Below are 22,286 nucleotides of genomic sequence, written 5' to 3' on the forward strand. Positions count from 1 at the left end.
GGAGTTCTGATCACCATACTATAAACAAAACGTAACAGCTGTTGAAGCTCTGGAGATAATAGCATCTCTGGACAAAAGGGTGTGTCCTACACATAGAGGGTCAGAGAATTTAACCTCTTCAGTCTTAGACATAGAAGGCTAAGGGGAAAAAAATAACAGGTCTTTGAAATTCTTAAATTGATTGATAAAATTGATTCAGCAACGTTACTTTCAGCTAAATTGTAATGAAGGACACTTATGGAAATCAAGAGAAAGTATACTTAAGACAAAAGCCAAGAAGCACTTCTTCACAAAAAGGGTTGAGTCAATCTGAAACAAACTACCAAGTCACATGCAGTAGTTGAAGAAGACACTATGACAACATCCTAGCAAGCACGATCTTGCTTGTCATTGTCAGTCTTTTCATTTATTACCCGCTGATCACTTTAACATAAGATGCTATCTTTATGGATTGTAATTAACAACATAACTGAATTTTTAAATTTGAAATTTCTGTTAGTAAATGTATTTTTGTGTCTACAATACACAGAAAAACCATTCTAAACAGTCATAGATAGAAGCATAGAAAAACATTTTGTCCCAAATAATGTCATAAAACACACACACACACAAACCAACACTTTTTTTTTTATTTTTACTTTAAATTTCTCATACATTTTCTCTCTAAACAAAATTATCAGCTTCCTACACTTAAGATATCCCCATAAATATGACAGAACACAGTAGATAAGGCTTTTATGAAAATGTATTAACTTTATTTATTTAATTAGTTTCCAAAACAAAATGAATCCCAAGGAAAAATAACAGTGGATTTTAAGTTATGCACAATTTAAACATACCATTATAAATCTACGGCATTCAGTTAAGGAAAATAAAAGAGCACTCAAAAGATCTGAATACTTAAACTCTTTACTTACCTGTGTAAAAGTGCTGGTATGCATTGTAGAAGTCTGAATGTGTAAAACAACTCTGTCAACAAGAGGTTTCGGTCCAGTCATAAATCCAATTCGTAACCTAAAATTAATGATAATATGCCACGGTTTCTGTTTCAATTCAATTTACTTTTAACATCAAACTAAATTGGCCTCATGTGATTTTGAGTGTGGACATGAGTGGGCCCTGTGATGGACCTGCATGTGGTTTGTTATTGTCTTGGTTCTGAACTTGCTGTAACAGTCTTCAATACCACCCATGATCCTAAACTTGATTAAGCAAGTTTGAGAACATTTTTTGATATCAAAAACTCAAATTAACTCAATTTTGCCATATTGTAATTTGTGCTTTATTCTGCATTATGCAAAACGTATTATACAAAACCCAATGCCATCAACCTTAAAATATATGCATTAAGCATTCAGATAAAGATATTTATATTCAGAATGAACACATACAGTGTACACTGTGTGCAGTATATGGCCCATGTTGCTCTATAACAAATATAGCCATCTACTCATTCATTTTCTGAAGTTCCATTTTTTCTAATAAATGCATGCAAGAAGCAGGAGCTTATCCTAACAGTCTTGGGCAAAAAGAAGGAACTGAACATGGACTGGACACCAATCCATCAAAGCACACAACCAAGCAGTTTATCATTTTTACCCAGGTTACAGTCACAGGTTAACATATATATGAAAAGAACATGGAATACGCCATTGGAGAACCCACATGAACAATTAAAGACTCTTAACAGATAATATCCATGCTGGGCATCAAACCCTGTTCCCTAGTGTGGAACATAACAAAAGCAACATACCCATCTATTCATCCCTCTATTTTCTTAATCTGCTAGCTTGAACAGAGGATCATGAATCAAAACACATTCCAATAGTATCAACCACAGAACAGAAACCAACACTGACCAATCTTGAATGGAACACTTGCCCTTTATAGATTCATATTTACTTTTACTGATGGATATTAGAATAAACAGTTAACTAGACATTTACATCTTTGAAATGAAGTATGACAATAAAATACATTTATCTGTTTGAACAAGGAGAGAACACAAATATTCCTTAAAGTTCCCAACATATACAGTAATTGTACATGTAAAACCAATCATGCTTTTCCCTGAATCAAAATAATGATCCAGAAAAACAAGTAACAACTAAATAGATTATGACCAAAGAGTAAGCAAAAAATATAACAAAAGGTAACAAAAAGAACAACAAAGGGTAAAATAATAAAGACCTCAACCTCTGGGCTTATCTGTTATGCTGTGACCCCTGATTACCTTGTGGGTTGGCTGGTCCATTTACCTACAGAATTATTCTCCCTGTTTACCCTCAAGCTAAACCATTTTTCTTCTTCATAATCTGGCATTAACTTTCCAAAACAAGGTGTTCAACTCTACGTCCTAACTTCAAGAATCACTGGCCATATGCTGGTAGTGGCTTTTTAGAACTTTCCTATTACAATGAATGGGTATGCCTTAGTAATCACTACAGGACAATGTCACAAGGCCCCAGTGTCTTCTTGGTACAACGTCTTCCTAGTGGCCCCAAACTGGGGAAGACCAGGTAAAATCTCCTTCCCAGTGTCTTTGAGTGAATACAATATGTTGTACAGGAACTAGAGATCTCCAAAAATTTTGTATCATGACTGTCTAAGACCCAATTCTATCCACTGTGTAGCAGCATAGTTCATCTTGTAAATAATTTAAGCTTTCATGTGACAAAGAATTTAATCTCAAAAGAGAGGTCATTTAAGTAAAGGAGAGTGTACACCACTCACTCTCTAACAAAAAAATGCTAAAAATTACACAAATTAAAAATAGTCATACAACAATGCACAAGTTTGTATACATTGAGAACATTAAATAGTATAAGAAAGGTCTTTAATAAGTAACCTCTGAATTTTACTCCAAATTAACAGATAAAAAGATAAACTTTCAAATTTTATTTACAGCCATAGCTACCGTCACAAACAAGTTATCACAACCATTTAGCTCAATTACCCTCTAATAGTAGTAGCAATTTCTTTTATTATAAACTAGACAGCATATGACTGCAGACTAAGCAGTGAGCTTTCCAGAAGTAGTGCTACTACTGTATTCAGATTCATAACTAAGCAAGAATTTTATAGCCCATTTCTAAACTGAAAACTACCACCTGTCCTACATTAGGAGTTGTTTAACGGCCTGTACTAAATACTTTTCAATTCACCTTCATTTGCTAGGATTGTTACCAATTACTTCCCATTGGCCATTTATTTATTCAAGAAATTAGATTTAGTATGTCATTTTTTTTAGAATTAATTTTTTTAAGAGTTTTTGTAAGAGTTTTGTCTCATAACTTTAGTACTAGGTGTGGCAGGGTGGCGCAGTGGTAGCACTGTTCTTTTTTTCTTTTTAAAGTGGTGAATGTCTTAACAAATATTTAAAATGTTAATATGTTTCTCAGAAATAGGTAGTAACGACTTACATTTACTCTGTTACTTGTACTTAGGTTTGGAGCATCAGTTTAAGTGCCTTAGCAGTTGAATGAAAATAATACTCCGAAGCTTAAGCTGTGTTGCTATAATGGTAACGCCTTTTGCACAACCTTGGACACAATTTCCTCACTTAGACGGATTTACAAATCTGCTAAACTCTCTCTTCATAACCCTAAGCACAAGTGTCACTGCAAAGAACAGTTCACCTTATTTTTTTAAAGGGGGGGGGGGGGCACAATACAGAGAACTGTGCATTCCAAAAACATATCTACTGAATAAAATTGAAACAATTTATGTTTGTCTGCATTGCATTCCTTCTACATTCCCAGTTTACATGCACATGTATATTTTTCCTTGTGTAATTTTTATCATATACATTTTTGCTTTGGCAACAGTGTTTTCAATTGTAGTATTGTCACGGTGACAGAAGTAGTGTCTATATATTTGAGATGTGTGTGTGTGTTTTGACAACAAAGATTTATTCTGAGCAATGTCAACATTGTTTTGAATCAATTGTTGGATTTTGACAGACAGAGATGGATTTTGAAGAATAGAGTCAGAATTTTTAAATTTGAGTTTAGAGAGAGAGAGAGAGAGAGAGAGAGAGAGAGAGAAATAGAGATGTTGGGAGTATGTACTGATTTTACAGCACGTTGCCGCACCCACCACACCAGCACCTGAATTAGGGACCCAAGTGCAGCCAGTGATAGCTCTGCACCAGGATTGCCAACCCTGTTTAGAGTTTTGGAAAAAAAGGTGCTGTAATTACAGAATATGTTTTAGAACTGTAAATACATTTTTGGACAAATTGTTCTATTCAGAGTAGTTTTTGGCAACACTTTTCCTTTTCTACTAAAAAAAGTACTTTTACTATGTTTCACTTCCGTCACTCTTATTAATATTACATTTGCATTTTTCACATTTAATGTTTTATTTTCCTCCAGGCTCTTCAACTCTTCACCATCAACTGGCTTATTCTATGGATTTAATTAGTCACTTTTGGCTCTCAGGCACAGGTTTTCCTTGTAGTACTGACAGAAATTGATTAGTCTAGATTCGATTAGATCTTCATTGTCATTTTACACGTATAACAAAATGAAATTTAGCATCTAACCAGAAATGAGCAAATAGTAGAGTAAGGTGCAATAGACAGTGGGTGCAAAAAGAACATTAAGGTGCAATAAACAATAAGGTGTAATAAGGCAGCATACAAATGAGAATATACGAGGGGGGACCCAAAAATAACCAGAATTTTGTTGTTGTTAGGTTATTTATTTATTTCCGGTTATTTTTGGGTCCCCCCTCGTATACCTATATGATATTTGAATTTACAGGTAATAGTATATACAAGGAAGAGTATATAGATATAAATACTGATCAGCAGTACAGATACATGGTATGAATGAATATAGATATGATATACTTTTACAAACAGAATAGATATATGTAAACAGGTGAAAATATGGATAAAGTACAGTCAGAAGTCATTGATGTTTAGAAGGGTCAGCTATTGAGAGGTAAGGGTTGAGAGTTCAGAAATACTGGTAGAAATAGAAATTACATATTACTTTCTGATTATTTACCTTGGGGTTTTTAGTCAATGATGTCTCACTAATAGTAAGCAAGTCACAAATTTGATCAAATACTAAGGAAAAAGTAATGAAAAATATGCTCCCCATTCTTCAAAAAGTAGTCAGAAAATTAGAGCCATGGAGGATTTGCCAAGCACCTCAAGTAAATATCCCTAGCCTCAAATTCAGTTACATTTAGGTAAGATTTATTTAAAATTACCATTTTGCTACAATTGTTAATTGAAATCCGAACTTCATATATTTTTTTTATTTTTGTATTTAGTCACTGCTTTTGGATATTCCACTTTTATTGGAAGTAGATTTAATTTACTGAAACGGCTTACTGCATTTTTTTTTTTAAATGGTTTCAGTACACTATAAGCATCAGTATATTAAGGTAACTTGGGTACTTTGAGTAGTTTAACCTGATTTTTTATATATATTATTTACTTTAAGTCAATTTCTGGAGAAGTGCTTTTATTTTTATTTGATAGTATTTTTTTAAAGTAAGAGTATTTTTACTGGTATATTGGTATGGAATACTCTGCCCACTTCTGATGTTTCTAGAGAGCAGCAACTTATTAAAAGTAGTACTATTATGTGTATTGTTCTAATTTTTGGTTGCTGACTGAATGATTAAAATTATGATATGAATCTCAAATTTAACAAATGATTGCTATTTGAACTTGATAAATAATTGTTAAATACAATACAGCAAATAGTACCTACCCTGATGAAAGAATTTTTGAAAATGAATCCAATCTAACAACACGACCATCAACATCCATTGATAAAAATGATGGAGCCCAAGGCTACAAACAGAAAAAAAAAACAAAGAAACATATGAGAGACTTCTAGGGTAATGTACAAATGTTTAATAACAATAACCTACTTGGTATAAAATATGCTACTGGCAACTTTGGAACTGTTTTGTAATTGCATTTCTTTATTTTTCAGTTTTACTTATTACAGAACTACAGATCTAGATACTCAAAATAGACTAACATATACCATAAATGTATTATTAAAACTGTAAATACTAGTAATTAGCATATAAGTCCTCGCAGGTGGCGCAGTGGTAGTGCTGCTGCTTTGCAGTAAGGAGACTGTGGGAGATTGTGGGTTCGCTTCCCAGTTCCTCCCTGTGTGGATAGCGCTTTGAGTACTGAGAAAAGCGCTATATAAATGTAATGAATTATTAAATGTCAAAATTTTGTTAAGTTGTATCTACGAACAGATACATATTTGTATATGTTGCATATTATAATAATTGAAAACCATTTGTTATGGAATGTTATATACATAAAAATATCCTTTTACCTTTTGAAACTGAAGAAAATAGTAGGGATCATCTTCAATAATAAGTAAATCATATTCTCTTGCAAGCTATACAATGAAAAAAAAAGTTAAACATATCCATTGTCATTTAAATGATCAGTTACTCAATATTTAACACTCAAAGGGAATGCAATTTCATAGACACTTTTTGAAATATTCATTGGAAAATATACTTATGTGGTAAAAAGTTGTGTAGTACTGCAGTAAAATGGTACAGAGATATGAAAATACTTCTTGCTGCTTGCTTTATAAAGTGTGAAGGAAATACAGTTTTGAATGCCACCCCATCCATTTTCAATACCCCATCCATTTTCAAAACCGTGGGTATGTTCACCATCCACTGCTGGCTGTTGTTTTGCTGTTTGATATTATCAACCTTATCAATCTCTCAACCTCACTGTTACCCAAAAAACTTGGGTCAAAAATGAATAAATGGATAGATAGTTAGTGTTTAGTTTAATTCATTAGTTTAGAAATTAATTAATGAATTCTGAACTGAATTTTTCCAATCGGTTGTCAGAAATTCAAACTGCACTTAAAAGATGAAAAAGAAAACCTGCACACTGTTTGCAATGTACAAATTAACCTGCAATTGCTGAGCGCTTTGAGTAGTGAGAAAAGCGGTATATAAATGCAAATAATTATTATTATTACCTGATAGATCTTATGTTTGCGGTCCTCAGTTAAGGAAGCCCCTGTAGGATTTCCTCCATTTGGAATACAATAAAGACATTTTGGAATGGTGCTATTATGATTCTTAACATCTTCTTTATTCCACTTAGATAGAACATCTCTCAAAGATTCGGGGATCATTCCATATTGATCACTGGCTACATTAATTATGTTACAACCTAGTGGCCTTAGCTGATATAAAACATAACAAAAAGAGAAACAGAAAGGTCAGAGAATATAGCTAATAACTACAGTCTTCAGAATTAGATACATCTTATTGACTATGACAGAATGACCCTTCAAGTATTACTTATTTGTTTAATCTCCTAGGTCACTTAAATTTACATTTTAAAGGCAGTTTAACTTAGTTATAACATGCTTTTATTAGAGAGGTATTAAACAATTTTTCCTTAACTATATAATTCTTTGTAAATTTTACAGTCATGTGAATTGAACAGGTCTTGACTAAATACAAGAGCAGCAGGCGTCTGATGGAGAAAATGAAAAAATAAAAGAAAAAAAGGCAATACAGTGATCCCTCGCTATATCGCGCTTCGCCTTTCGCAGCTTCACTCCATCGCGGATTTTATATGTAAGCATATTTAAATATATATTGCAGATTTTTTGCTGGTTCGCGGATTTCTGCGGACAATGGGTCTTTTAATTTCTCGTACATGCTTCCTCAGTTGGTTTGCCCAGTTGATTTCATACAAGGGACGCTATTGGCAGATGGCTGAGAAGCTAGATTGCTTACTCTTCTCTCTCTCTTGCGCTGACTTTCTCTGATCCTGACGTATGGGGATTGAGCAGGGGGGCTGTTCGCACACCTAGACGATACGGACGCTCGTCTAAAAATGCTGAAAGATTATCTTCACGTTGCTATCTTTTGTGCAGCTGCTTCCTGAAACGACATGCTGCCCAGTGCCTCGCATACTTAAAAGCTCGAAGGGCACGTATTGATTTTTGAATGAAAAACAAACTCTGTCTCTCTCTCTCTCTCTCTCTGCTCCTGACGGAGGGGGTGTGAGCTGCCGCCTTCAACAGCTTTGTGCCCGGTGCTTCGCATACTTAAAAGCCAAACAGCACCATTGATTTGTTTGCTACAGATTGTTTTCTCTATCTATGTGACATTCTGTGCTCCTGACACGCACTCCTTTGAAGAGGAAGATATGTTTGCATTCTTTTAATTGTGAGACAGAACTGTCATCTCTGTCTTGTCATGGAGCACAGTTTAAACTTTTGAAAAAGAGACAAATGTTTGTTTGCAGTGTTTGAATAACGTTCCTGTCTCTCTACAACCTCCTGTTTTTCTGCGCAAATCTGTGACCCAAGCATGACAATATAAAAATAACCATATAAACATATGGTTTCTACTTCGCAGATTTTCTTATTTCGCGGGTGGCTCTGGAACGCAACCCCTGCGATGGAGGAGGGTTTACTGTATCTGATGATGTACACAAGCACTTTAAATCAATACAAGATGAAACTGCGGCCCAACTTACATAAACAGGACAAGTGGAACATTAATTTGAAGCATAGCAGCTATGGTCTTGAGGTCATCTGTTTTTTCCCCTTTTCATATGTGCAGAACAACTCAAACATGCTAGATAAATATTTTTCTAAACAATAAATAAATAAATACATCTCTTAATTTCTTTTGGGAGTTATAAAGCCATCACTAGGAATTTGTGTTAGCCATTGTGAAAAAGGGAAATACTCTCTTTTGCTCAACACTGGAACAAAAAATATCCATTGAACCTGCTTAATCCAGTTCAGGGTTACAATGTAAGGTTACTATTTTCTTGTTTGAATTATGCTTAACTCTTGCCTGAGGGTAATAAAATTTTCTACTTGGCTCTACTTTTCATTATGAACACATAAAGTGGAGTAGCTCAATTTTAAATTTGCATGTAATCGGAATCTCGATGGTGACAACATTCTGTAATTGATTAACCTCAATTTTTCTTCTAGAATTAAATGATTATCTATTCATTTGATATTTTTTGTTGTATTAACTATTCTGTCTTCCAAAAAGGTGTATTTGCCATTAGACATTGAATAGAATTCCACTTTAGGGGTAGGTCTTCAGCTTTGGAACTATCCCCAACAAGTTGCCAATGGTAAATGTGGAAGATGAATGTTCTCTTCGTTCCCTTGTACTAATCCTTGTCTAAGGAGTTAAGCAGAAGTAAGCTTTAAAAACATGCTTTGCTGAGCAAACAGAAAAATATTTGTCAAAAGGACTCAAGGTCTAAGCATTCCACACTGAGACCGCCTTATCACGTTTTCCCTTAGTTTACATCTGAACGACATAACAAAGGAGCCAAGGAATCAAGTTGCACAAGGAGCATTGAAGGGGCTCAAGGATTGTGTATAATAAAGTGTTGACTGTTGCATTTTCATAATGAATATTAAATCATGCATTCTAGGGGTATAAAAACTTTGCCCCACCCAACAAACAGTTGTTCAGAAGAGCCCTGGCACTGTCAAGTAATATTGATTGCCTGTTTTTCTGAAACCTGCTCACTGTGACGATGAGAAAATAAAGCTGCTATATGACCACACCCGCTGTCTTGTCTGGTGTCTTCGTCCACATAAACAACAAATTATATGTTTTTAAAAGTAAGTTTATGAACTGAAACAGTGACAGTATCTCTCCTTTGAAAGCAAAGACATAAATATTCTAGGCATAAAAATTGGCTGTGATAACATATTTTAATAAGTGGACGAGCAGTTGTGTAGAAATATATATGAAATCAAGGACAATTGCTACACTGACTTGGTATGCCTCCTTGGAGCACACAAAAATAATATACAAGATGTACAGCAATGCATAGCATTTATTGACACTTTAACACATTACAAATTGACAGAGGGTACTTACTGCTGTTAGTGTTCCAGAATAGGTTGGTGCATCTAACAACACATTGTCTCCAGGACTGATAAGCATTTCAAACATCTGTCAAAAGCACATCAAAAATTCCACATTACTAAAAACATTACTTACTATGATAATTCTTAAAATATATAAAGTAATCCATAGAATACAGTTAAATGTTAGGGTTTTCCACAGTAAAAATCATAATGGAGAGTTGAACAGCTGCGTATGTGGAGCGCCACATTTTCAATAATTATGTGGTTTGTTTACCAAACGTAGCCATGTGAGCTGATTGCCTATTATCTGATAATTAGAAGAATACATGAAGATTATGCACTGCTTCACAAGCTACAGAAAGGACATGTTTCATTTAAGCAACGCTATTGATAGCATGCCCTGCTGAAGGCGTTCATTGATGCGCTGTTAGTAGATGTAATGGATTAGTCTCATTTCACTGTATGATGTTGCGCATTTATGTACTCTCCAATACGCTACTCTAAGAATGCAACCTCTATTTAGTTTATCTCAAATCACGTCTACTAGGCCCATAAAAAATTGTTAATAATGTTTATATGGGCATAGAAATAAATTATATGAAGAATAAATGTTAAAACTCACAATACTGAGCTATGGACTAAAAAACTTATATAAAATAAATAAATTAAAAAAACTCTTCACTAAGGACTGCAACTGAGTCAAAACCTGAACTGATTTAGCTAACATTAATTAAATAGCCAGCACTCAGCCCCCTAGACTACTTTCTCAAACAAACAATAAAACTACTACTAGGCATTTATTTAAATTTTAAGTCTCTTTCAAACATCCCTAAATGCTATACATGCTATAATTTCAACTGTTAATATTTATCTGAAATTTTGCATCTTTAACTGATTAGTGCGAACCAGCCACTCCCTGACTTTAACTTAGAATCTTTTGGCAATTTCTTAAAAATGTGAAAAACTAAATGTATTTATTAGTCTAGGTAATTAGGATTAGAAGGCACATCAGCCTGAGAAAGAAAAACACTTATTGATTATTCATGTAATCATTATGTGAAGGGAGCCCTTTAAAGTCTGATGTATGCTGCACACAGGAAAGGGAACAAAAGAATGAAGAACAGAAGAGAGAAGATTGTTGCCCACATAAGACTTCTGAATTACAAAAGAAATTGACAAACTTGCAGAATGAACAGAACATCTGAAGTTGATATGCACTTAGACTTGAAAAGACTGCTCTTCCATCATCTGTATTTTACTAAGTATTTTTAATAAGACACTTTTTAAAAAATATTTCCTACTTTTGCTCCCTTCCACATCAGTGACGTGCGGTGAGGTTCATGGCTGGTGAGGCACTGACTCCTTCAGAGTCAGATTTACAAATATATGAACCCAAAAAAGTTGCTTACTCACTATTCAATTGTCAGAATGCACATGGTTATGTTTCATATCTCATTAGCATTCCTTACACACACCTAGGTAAGGTACATATTTGACTAAGAAAGAACATTACATTTATAGCGGCGGAGACAGCGCATTTGCTCTGCACCCTCCATGTGTTCTAAATTTGCTGTTGCAATTTACACAATTCATAATCATTCAATAAAAATGAGAGTATGAGTGGTGTACAAAAAAAAAAGCAGATTTCATTTTTGACCTTAATTGAAATACTTAGTTGTTTTTAAAAACTTTTAATTCTGATGCTTTAATCAATCTTAATACAGTCTGTTCAACAAAAGGATAACAAGAAAAACAAAAATAATATTTTATTTAAGGTCAAAATGTAGTTTTTAAATATTGGATTGTTTTTTTCTTAGTCTGATCCCATTTTTTTTTTGTAAAATTGAAAACTGTTTATGGTCTTACCTTTACTTATAAATTAAGTCCATGCACCTATCCTCTCCACGAAAATCTCCGTCACTTTCTTGAAAAAGTCCTCCTTATTTTCCTTTAGTTTTAAAGATCTTAATCTTTCATTTTGGCAGTCAGTCAGAACAAAAAATAAAAATTAATGGACCGCTGCAGTGCACTATGACTTTCTAATACCGCTAACTTATTGGCTCCTCTCTGTAAAAGAACAACAGTAACAAGCACCTGTTGGGCTCATGTCCGCCCCCTTCGGTGCGGCACGGTACTGTCTGCCTCACCTTGTGCGTTTTCACTAATGTTTTATGTCCGATCAGCAAGACTAAATATGCTACACATGTTCATTAAAGATATTAGCCAGACCGTGGAAAGTCAAGGTGTATAATAAACGTATCTGCAAACCTTATATTGGAGACATACAGAGAGACAGCAACAGGCACGCGCCAAATGCATGCATCAGCCCAGTGTGTGAGGGAGAGCACAGTGTGAGGTGAGGTGAGGTGAGGCTCGTCGTTGCCGCACCTCACGTTTCTCCCCTGTATTTGAACAGGAAATACGCCATTTCAGCAATGTTGACTATAAAAATGATCAAAGTTATTGGAATCATACAGAAAATAAATTCATAGTACAGACCAGTGGACACATTTATTTTATGTTATCACTATTAGTTTTCTGCTTTTCATGATGACCGCATGTCCCTGATCTACATGCAGGTAAGACTATACATGTAAGGCACTACAGATATACCTAACACCCATAAAACAACATAGTTACACTAACTATAGCATAAGTGAACCGAAATGACAAAAATGAGCATTTTCATAATAATATACTCAAGGTATTGTGATAAGAACACCTTATGTGGGCCATATTCCTGCAGGGGTTAGCGGCTGAGGAAAAGATATTTTCCAACAGAAAGTAGAATGGTGAGTGGGCACCTGCTTTGGTGATTGCCACAGGTATTGCTTATCTCTGAAGACAGCGGTTTGATTTGCTTCTGCTAAGCAAGCAAAGTCTCCATGCTTAAAGCAGCTATATTAAAAGTACAGATAAAATTTCTACAATAAAACAATGTTGAATTTGTAATATTTGATTAACATTTATAACATAGTATCAAAGTTAATGTGTCTCCAGTGTCCACACTGTGCCTGAAGAGTGATGATAGTTTCTCTTGCAATGTAAAATTAGGTGATTTGACCATCAGTCTCAAAGGGCACTGGTATTGTTTTCTTGCCTTTGCTATATATGGTTTGATCACCTCGATTGAAAGTGAATTTACACATTTTTTTTTTTTTTTTTAAAAACGTAGTTGACTGCTGTCCAGTCGCCAGAAAGGTAGAGACCCTCTGAACCTGAATAAAGTGCTGTGCTTACTTTGATTGACTGGTACTTTTACAAGGTGTTTTATGGAAATTGTATTACATTTGTATGTATGCGTATATTTATTTTTATGCTTAAATAGTGTAATTACTAAAAGCAATGGTGTGGCAAACTATCACAGCACACACACATTTTGTCCATGATGAACAGTATTTCCTGTAGTTAGAACAGTCCAATACTAGATTACATCCATAACTCATACAAACTGCTCCAGGGTTCACTTGGTGCTGTGCCAATATTACTGTGTCTAAAGGATCTCTGTCAGGTTGTTTAATCTGCACCAGAGTGCGACTGGCATGTTCACATCTACCTAAACAAATGAGACAATGAAGGATATTGCTCTAAATTTAAAAACAACTACTCCAAACAAACTATATGTGAAAACACCTTAAGAATTGGAAACTGAACGTAATGAAGCAGGTATGATGTAGTGAATAAGCCTATTGCCCCTCCCATGCCTAGGACCAGGAGATGTCATAAAAGTGGGGAAAGTTAGGACAACTCCAAGGGCCCATTACTGAATGGGCCCTCAAAAATATTAGAACATAAATTTATCAGTTTTTATTAGCCAGTTATTTAGATTAGGTTTAAATGAATAATTTACTTGCAATTTATAAACTAATGTTTATAAATTAGTCTCCATATTGTATTCTCCCCACATCTCTTTTAGCCTTGAATGGTTCAGCCTGCTCCCCAAGCACTTGAATTGTAGACAGACTTACTATTGTAGACTGATAAAATCCACAGACTTACTAGTCAATGAGAAATGCAACTTCACTTTGCTCAAATTAAAATGGTGAAGCCAAAATTGAGGTTTCCAAAAAAAAAAAAGGCAAGAAAAGCTTAAATGAGAGAAGAGTGGGCAACAGTTGTTCACTCAGTTTTTCTCAGGAGGTCATTTTATTAACATTAGTCCATTCTACATGGACTACGATGTTTGCTGATGACATTGTGATCTGTAGTGAAAGTAGGGAGCAGGTTGAGGAGACCCTGGAGAGGTGGAGATATTGCTCTAGAGAGAAGAGGAACGAAGGTCAGTAGGAACAAGACAGAATATATGTGTGTAAATGAGAGGGAGGTCAGTGGAATGGTGAGGATGCAGGGAGTAGAGTTGGCAAAGGTGCGTTATATGCGTTAGAGACACTGACCAGAAAGCAGGAGACAGGACTTAAAGATGCTAAGATTTGCACTGGGTGTGACAAGGATGGATAGGATTAGAAATGAGTACATTAGAGGGTCAGCTCAAGTTGGACGGTTGGGAGACAAAGTCAGAGAGGCGAGATTGCGTTGGTTTGGACATGTGCAGAGGAGAGATGCTGGGTATATTGGGAGAAGGACTCTAAGGATAGAGCTGCCAGGGAAGAGGAAAAGAGGAAGGCCTAAGCGAAGGTTTATGGATGTGGTGAGAGAGGACATGCAGGTGATAGGTGTAACAGAACAAGATGCAGAGGACAGAAAGATATGGAAGAAGATGATCCGCTGTGGCAACCCCTAATGGGAGCAGCCGAAAGAAGAAGAAGTCCATTCTACATACATGGTTGTGCATGATCGTTCATCCTCAACAACTAAAAGATCAAAAACATCTAATTAGAAGCCATTTTGAATAAGCTGTGCTGGGTTATGCTTGTTACGAAGTAACCTACAAGGAATGGAATATATCACAGTAAATAGAAAACAACTTTTCAATTGCTAATGATTTTAATGCTAGACAGGTTTATAAAATTTAACTTAGTACTTTCCTGGTAAACACTCAAACTCATTTCACAGAATTTAAGCTGTAAGTTACTTTAGTTAAGTGAGTGCATTTCAAATTAAGTGAATCAAGAAGACTTCATTGCATGATGAGACAAATTTGACCCATATTCCAAGAACGATCTTTTAGAGATACAGTGGCCTTAATTCTCTTCTTCTGTGTGACTTTGAAAATAAGAAGTTCCCTGACTCTTCATCAGGTCTGTATGCTAAAGCACTAAGGGCAGCAAAACTGACTTTTCACATATTTTTTTTACCAAATAAACTCACTATTTGGAATAGCGGATGTATTTTGTAAAAAAAAAAAAAAAAGTCTTCATTTACATTGTTATTAACGCAGGGACCTAAAAATTATTATCTCAGATTTAGTGTACAATGACAACAGTATTTAAGATTACCTCAAATTTATATCAAAATATGGTTTCTCTGTATCTTGTCCGAAATTTATTTTAGTTCTAAATGCTATTCCATTGAATCTGTTAAGTTTGCGTAAGCATACAATTGTCCCAAGCCTTCTTACTTATTGTAATTCTTAATATTTTGGAACAAAAATGTAACAATAAAATGTATCAGCATTCATATGTTTTTAATAAATCAAATTAATCCAAGAATATATAGTTTATGGGGGTAATTATTAAAGAAAAAATGGCAGAAAGCTTGGTGAATTACTAAAAGTTATCATATGTTACCAAAGGTTTGTAAAATCCAATGTAAAATTCTTCATAAAATTTACCCAGTTAAATATGAGTAGAATGTTTCCAGATGTAAATATTAATTTCACATTTTGTCATTCATTACCAAAAGAAGTTCAACACCATTTTTTATAGTCCCATCTACATAAACTTATGGATAGAAACGTCTACTTGGATTATCCAGAAATTATTTAATTTTTCAATTAAAGGATATGATTCCCTTTTATGAAAAAAATCTTGTTGAATATACAACATCATTTCTAATTAATTTTTAAAAATATTATTTAGGAAATATTTCATTCAAGAGTGTAAATGGATCCGATATAGCCCCTTTTCCTTTTCTTTACTGAATGTATGGTACATGTAAGTCTCTTGAGTTAATTAAGAGCTGGAAATCTCTTGGCTTGGCTAAACCCTTACAATCTGTTACACTCATATAAAAGGTGGAAATAATGCAGTATCATTATTGATGTTTATTAATGTATTATTTCTAATTGTTATATGTATTTTAAAATATTTGTATGATATTGTATGTAAAACTTATAATGAGGAATTAACCATGTACAGATCATTACAATGCAGATTTTAGGATATTCAGTTTCTTCAACAAATACAGATATTATCTTAATCAACTGAGTCACAGGCCTCCATTTATATAAAAGAGATCATCTTCTAGCCTAAATGAGCAAAAAGTCACTTAGCTAGAAAAAAAAATAATGACAGTATTTAGCTAGTTTATGCAATCCTGGGCAGTATTACTGTATATGCATTATAGGAAGTAATGCACATATGTACATATTTCTTTTTGATCATGCATGGGTATTTTCAAACACCACTTACATTTAAAGTTGCAGTATCTATTAATCAGTTCTATAAGTGCTTCCTGCTCCATGCTTTGCAAATATACAGTGAGTAAAAATGGTCAAAATATGAATAATAATGTAGCAAAGTGTGGTGCCAGTGTACGTGGCTCTCTGGGATTTAAGCTTCTTTTCATGGCTAATTTTATTGATCTCTGTCCTTAAATGTTCTTGTTCAGCCAGCTGTTATTTCTACAGTAGATTGAAGACAAGACAAGAAGATGCTTCTCTTTTACAAAGTGCACCTGCATGGGATTTTGTTGGCTTTTATATCTGGCTGATCTTGCCAGAGTATTGTTATTATTTTCTTTCTGTTGGCTCTAGTTGTTTACCACTGTTAATATAACATATAAAGGTGTACAAACAAGTAATACCTAGAATTGCTACCCCAAGTTCGAATACTGTATTTGCAGAAATTTACTAACTTTTAATTTCAATTATCAAACCTTATTTTTTGGCTAATTTGACCGCCCTAGTAAGTATGGGACACAACTAGAGCTATACCGACCTGCAGAGGTAAAGTTATCAAAAGCTTCAATTGGATTTTTGGCTTGTTGCGGTGACACAGCCACTGTACAGGGTTGGCTATACTTTTATGCTAACAGTGTCCCTGACTGGGACTTTAAAAGTCATAAAACTGCCTTGATATAAAGCATTCTATCTATTTATTTATTTATTTCTATTAGCATCTTAGTTCTGTTAGAAAGCATTTCCTTATCTTTGAACATCATCTTGAAATCTTGCCTTAGACATTCCTTCCTGGCTGCCTGTTGTGATACACATTTCCATTTTCCCATTATTGGCATTTGGTGGCTTGTGAAGGCTTTTCTGAAGATCCTTTACCCATGAAAGTAATTCTGGGATTCTGGAAATTAAATATATATTTTAAAATGTGTTAGTTCAAAATGGTTAGCTAAGAAATAAAAAAAATCATGTTTCAGTACATCACTGTCTCTGCTTGTTGCATCTAAACAAAAGGCTGAGTTTTATAGATATTATGGAGGAACTTACCCTGATGATCCGGAATATTGTAGTGCTTTGTCCATGATTTTCTGGTCAAATACCAAACTACCTCCATCTTTCAGGGTGAAGGTAGCAGTCTGGAAAGGAAATGTGCTCGGGTTGGGAACTCCTCCAGCTAATGAGATTAAGGAAGGTGGCATTTTTTGCTGAAGTTCAGCTAAAATTAAAAAGGGACTAATTACTTTTCTAGTTATTAATACTTAAATAATAGTATAATATTTTCAATTTAGTGTCAAAAACATATATAATTTGTTTCATTGCATGTGTCCAGGCAAAATTAATGTAATTAGGCAAACTATATATGCCAATAAAAAGAAAGCAGTAATATTAATGTCAAAGGAATACCTTATTATACGTGATGATTAATCAAAAAGGTTAATAATATTATTTCATCTATCTGTTTCATAGAAGCATTTCGTAAACCATTAGCAAACAGACTTTAATGGAAACAATAGGTTTGATGATACCCTTCGGGGTCTAAAAGGCATACCATTAATGTAACAAAGGAAGGCTAACAAAGATTCATGAGACCAGTACAGAACTGCTAGTTACAGTGACTCAGTCACGTGCCTAAAGAAGTTACTGCAACACAGGTACAAGAAACTAAGTGCCAAAATCAGGTTTGCCACACCGGGCACAAGCCAGACACACAAGTTAATTGGTGCTATATGGGAACAGCTAGTCCTATCCATGAAATTTACAGTTTATTTTTTTTTTTTAGCCCATAATTTTTCATGAGTATTTTACTAGTACCACAGTAATCATTACTTGCAGCCCAATCAGTTTTGCACTTACCATCACTAATCTGCCTCAAACAGAAAAAAACAGATACTACGGATGTTACCATTAATGTTTTCTGAAAAGAGTAAAAGATTAATGTTTATAGAAATAGATACACAATTTTTGGTAATTTTCAATGTATACAAATCAAATACTATAATGGTAATTTTCAATGTATACAAATCAAATACTATAATTGTATTGCAACAAAAATTAAGAAATTTAATTAAAAAAGAAGACTAATTCAGTGAATTCTTTCAGGTCAGTCCCAACATCAGACAAAGCTCCATAGTTCTAACAAAAACTGTCAAATGATTTATTAAAATAAAAAATGGAGAGTGTTAACTTTCCTATCAAACCAAGAAACAGGAATAACTGTTCAGATGTCGCCCAAGACCAGTCCTAGAGGGCACTGAAATCAGTTATAGCTCTAGATTTCAGTAGTCTTACCTAGTGAGTGCTTTGTTAACTGAAGGACAGGTAATAGCTGTAGTAGGTACAGTAAATCTTGGATTTTAAAATTGCAGTGATCAATAATACTGAAAATGAATTTAACAGTTTAAGTCAGGGAGGCTATTCATTCATTTTCTGGCCCCATGCACTGATGGACAAATCAGTGGTCCAAACACCCAGAACCATCAGTTTTTGTTTCTGGACAACCAAACTGCAGACTGAAAAAAGCCAGAAAGCTACCAGATGTTTCAGATCTTTGGTCCACACAATATTTTCCTAATCAAAAACAATTTGATACAAAAGACACAATTCTTCATGTATGATATTAACTTCAGTGTCACTTTTAAAGACAGCTACTGATAGTGTGCCAGACTGCCTGAAGGTCAGATTGTATTCTCGTACAGATAGCCGCAGACATGGTCGCTCATAGAGGAGGTGGACCCTGGTTTGCTTAAAGTACAAGCCTTCAATGCATGTCAGAACATTGTGAAATTGTAGAATCCGACTTTTCCCAACATATTTTCTTTGCCTTTACATATCGATCTCACAAATTATTTTAATTTCTGCCTGCACACACTTTAATATTTGCCCAGGGTCTGGGCGATTTCTTATTATTAATTTGTACATACCTGGCTATCATTGTGTGCTTTTAATATTGGATTGTGTATTGGTGTGGGTAGCTTTGAATTATTTCACACAACTGTTCCACGAATAAGCCCAAATCTTTTTGTCTGGCACTTGCGCAGTCCATGAGAACAGGCAGGTACAGGACCGTGTGGTCACAAAATTCTGAAGACACACTGTTGCTCATGCGAGGGTTGATGTGCTACGTATAACTGATGACAAAATTTACATCACAAACACCTTGATGGACCCTCACAGTGACAAAGAAGTGCTAAGTACAGACAAGCTTTAACCACCATCTAAAGCCTGTTATTTACTTGATGCATCTATGACAGTCAGTAGGGATACATAGCAACAACGTCAGACATGGCAACACAATTGTGTGCACTAGGTTTTCTCCCTGAGCTGTGCATGTACTTTTTTCTAACTGCATGGTGATGCAGATTTCGTGGAGTGGCTGGTTAAGTGGGTGGTAGAAAAACAAATAAATGGCTGAACATGAACCAATAGGTCATTTTTGTATGTATTCCTTGCACTCTGCCATTTGAAGTGCATATATTCATCATATAGGTCACCCACTTGCCCTCCTTTTGCTGCTTTTGGTTAATGGGTATGACTTTCCACCTTAGCCTCTTTTTCCTGTTAAAGCCAGTTGTAACAGGTACAACTCTTCCATTAACAGAGTCTCACTTACTTTATTGTGAATGTGTTTAAGTATGTGATACTGACTAAACACTGCCACCTACTGACTAGGAGAATATCAATGCACTGATTGAATCGGCCACTGCCTTGGTCGCTGACAGCATGCATTGCAGTTTGCGCGCAACTCTTAGCATACACACTCACTAGTGCAGCAAGCAAGCAAGTGAAATAACAGCAACAGTTGTAAAGCAACTGAGGCAGTGAGGGGAAGAATGGCAAAGTTGATCGTATCCTCTCGTTGTTTACCATGATATAAATAAGGTAACAATTAACATGTTTATCTCCAAGTACTCCATGCTACAGCCTGCAAAACAGGGAGGAGCTGCATGTTGGTGTAGGGTTTCATTTGCCATATTACACAGACTCTACACCATTTTTGCACACATTTACCGAATTAAATCTAACCTACATAACTACCGTAACACTGTCTAGCCATTATAGGAAACAACAATTAAAACATCAGCCGAAAAGCTGATCTTTTGAGAAAGGTAATCATGGAGTTATCAGGAAATTTTCAAACCACTTCTGCAATTACGTCCTTACAAAGCAGCTGTAATTTCGCAATAGAAAATATTAAGCTACTGTTGATCAAAATGAGAAATCTTATTTCTGTGATCTGTCTGCGTAACAAGTGTCCACATAATTTGTGTGCTCTTTATCAAATCAAGTAACAGTGTTAAAGTCTGGAAAACAGCCATGAATAATTAAGTGTACAGCTTGCTGCAGCTTATACCACTAACCAGTTTGCTAAGAAAAAGTGTATAAACCTAATGATCTGTATGCTGTTTAAATCAACTTAAAAATCACTTCAGCTTTCAAGTAATCACGTATGTGCTGTATGCTTCAGCCCAAAGGGCTATGTACTTAATATGACTGATGTTGGCTACATACAGTGCAGTACTTGCTTCTAACTATCTTTAAGTATATTTGACCAGAGTTTCTTACTTCCTAAAAATGAACTTGTATTCATGTCAACCATCCTGGTAGTTTATAAGAGATTAATAAATAATAATAATATATAATTAATAAAAATATATTATTTTTTAAGTACTAGGGGGCTTTGCTCGCCAAACCCCCTGCCTGCACTAACCACCAGTAACTTCGTGTCTCTGTCGCTTGCACATGTGGATTTCACTTTCACCAAACAACAAAACTTTTAATTCTTGCGGATAGGCCTCTTCATTGGGAAGAAACACTACTTTTCCCTGATGGCAACATGACTTTGACGATCTACAAGTCTCCAGCATAAAGTTTAAAGACAAATAATATCTACATACTTCTGTCATATTACCTATGTCCATATATTCAATCTCTTTTTGCTTTTACCTTTTCGTCAATATTACATTGAATTTTGATTCTGTGTTTGGAATTACATCGTGACAATGCAACGTATAACTGCCCGTGAGTGAATATCGTTTCTTCGTCTCTACACGAACTGTGTCTGATAATAGCATTCACACAAATGAGAAATGACTGAACCCTGTTCGTGGCTGTAAATGTTTTAGATGTGGGCAGGGCTTTTCCAAATCTCTTTGCATAAAGTCTTGTCTCGCAGGGCTTGAAAATTTCTCTCACGAGATTTCACTTTCACCAAACAACAAGTCTTTTAATTTTCGCGGATACGCCTCTTCATTGGGAAGAAACACTACTTTTCCCTGATGGCATCACAAATTAGACAATCTACAAGTCTCCGACTTAAAGTTTAAATCCAAACAATACAGTATATTCAATCTCTTTTCGCTGTTACGTTATTTCACTGAGTAATAATTTCAGTTTGTTTGCGCTAATGCGATCTTTACTATCATTTTTTTGACACTTTCGAATTTTCGTACTTCCATTATCTCTAATCTGTTCTGCATGTGTATCGCACCAATATTTTCTAATTCTTTATGATATTCTACTTTGTCATCTACTGAAAGTATCTCTCTGAGAAAGTCACGTCTCGTCTCTCTTCCCAAGATTTTTTATTATAATTGAGAGATATGATTTAAATTTTTGTAAAATATTATGATCACTCTTAAACAGGTGTTAATATCTCCCAGCTGATTAAAAAAAAAGACAGCTCGTGCCCACGTGACAAGACATTGAAATCCTTGAGTCTATACACAAGGCTCTAAATCCACCAGTTAGTTTCACAGATGTACTGACATGGGAATCATTTTTCAGTGTATTATATATGAACCTGTGCTCCACCTGCTCAGTGAGGAACTCCTGTGGCCAGAGGATAAGGACACAGAACCCACAAAAGAACATTAAACTTCCAGTGA

At 34.8% G+C, this 22,286-nt stretch overlaps 1 protein-coding gene across 2 annotated transcripts in view; it reads right to left on the bottom strand.

Moving 5' to 3' along the window:
- aadat (aminoadipate aminotransferase) overlaps nt 1–22,286 on the bottom strand; it is an 88,241-nt gene that overhangs the window by 50,456 nt on the left and 15,499 nt on the right. For both annotated transcript variants that reach the window (XM_028802011.2, XM_051928640.1), the window contains exons 3-9: nt 17,449–17,617; nt 17,182–17,302; nt 9,898–9,972; nt 6,996–7,205; nt 6,324–6,389; nt 5,733–5,815; nt 918–1,014 (exon numbers count right to left, since the gene is read on the bottom strand). In XM_028802011.2, coding sequence (XP_028657844.1) covers nt 918–1,014; nt 5,733–5,815; nt 6,324–6,389; nt 6,996–7,205; nt 9,898–9,972; nt 17,182–17,302; nt 17,449–17,617 — 821 coding nt within the window. The remainder of the gene's footprint in view (nt 1–917; nt 1,015–5,732; nt 5,816–6,323; nt 6,390–6,995; nt 7,206–9,897; nt 9,973–17,181; nt 17,303–17,448; nt 17,618–22,286) is intronic.

Source organism: Erpetoichthys calabaricus, chromosome 5 (assembly GCF_900747795.2).
Source record: "Erpetoichthys calabaricus chromosome 5, fErpCal1.3, whole genome shotgun sequence".
In the NCBI taxonomy this organism is placed as follows: Eukaryota; Metazoa; Chordata; class Cladistia; order Polypteriformes; family Polypteridae; genus Erpetoichthys; species Erpetoichthys calabaricus.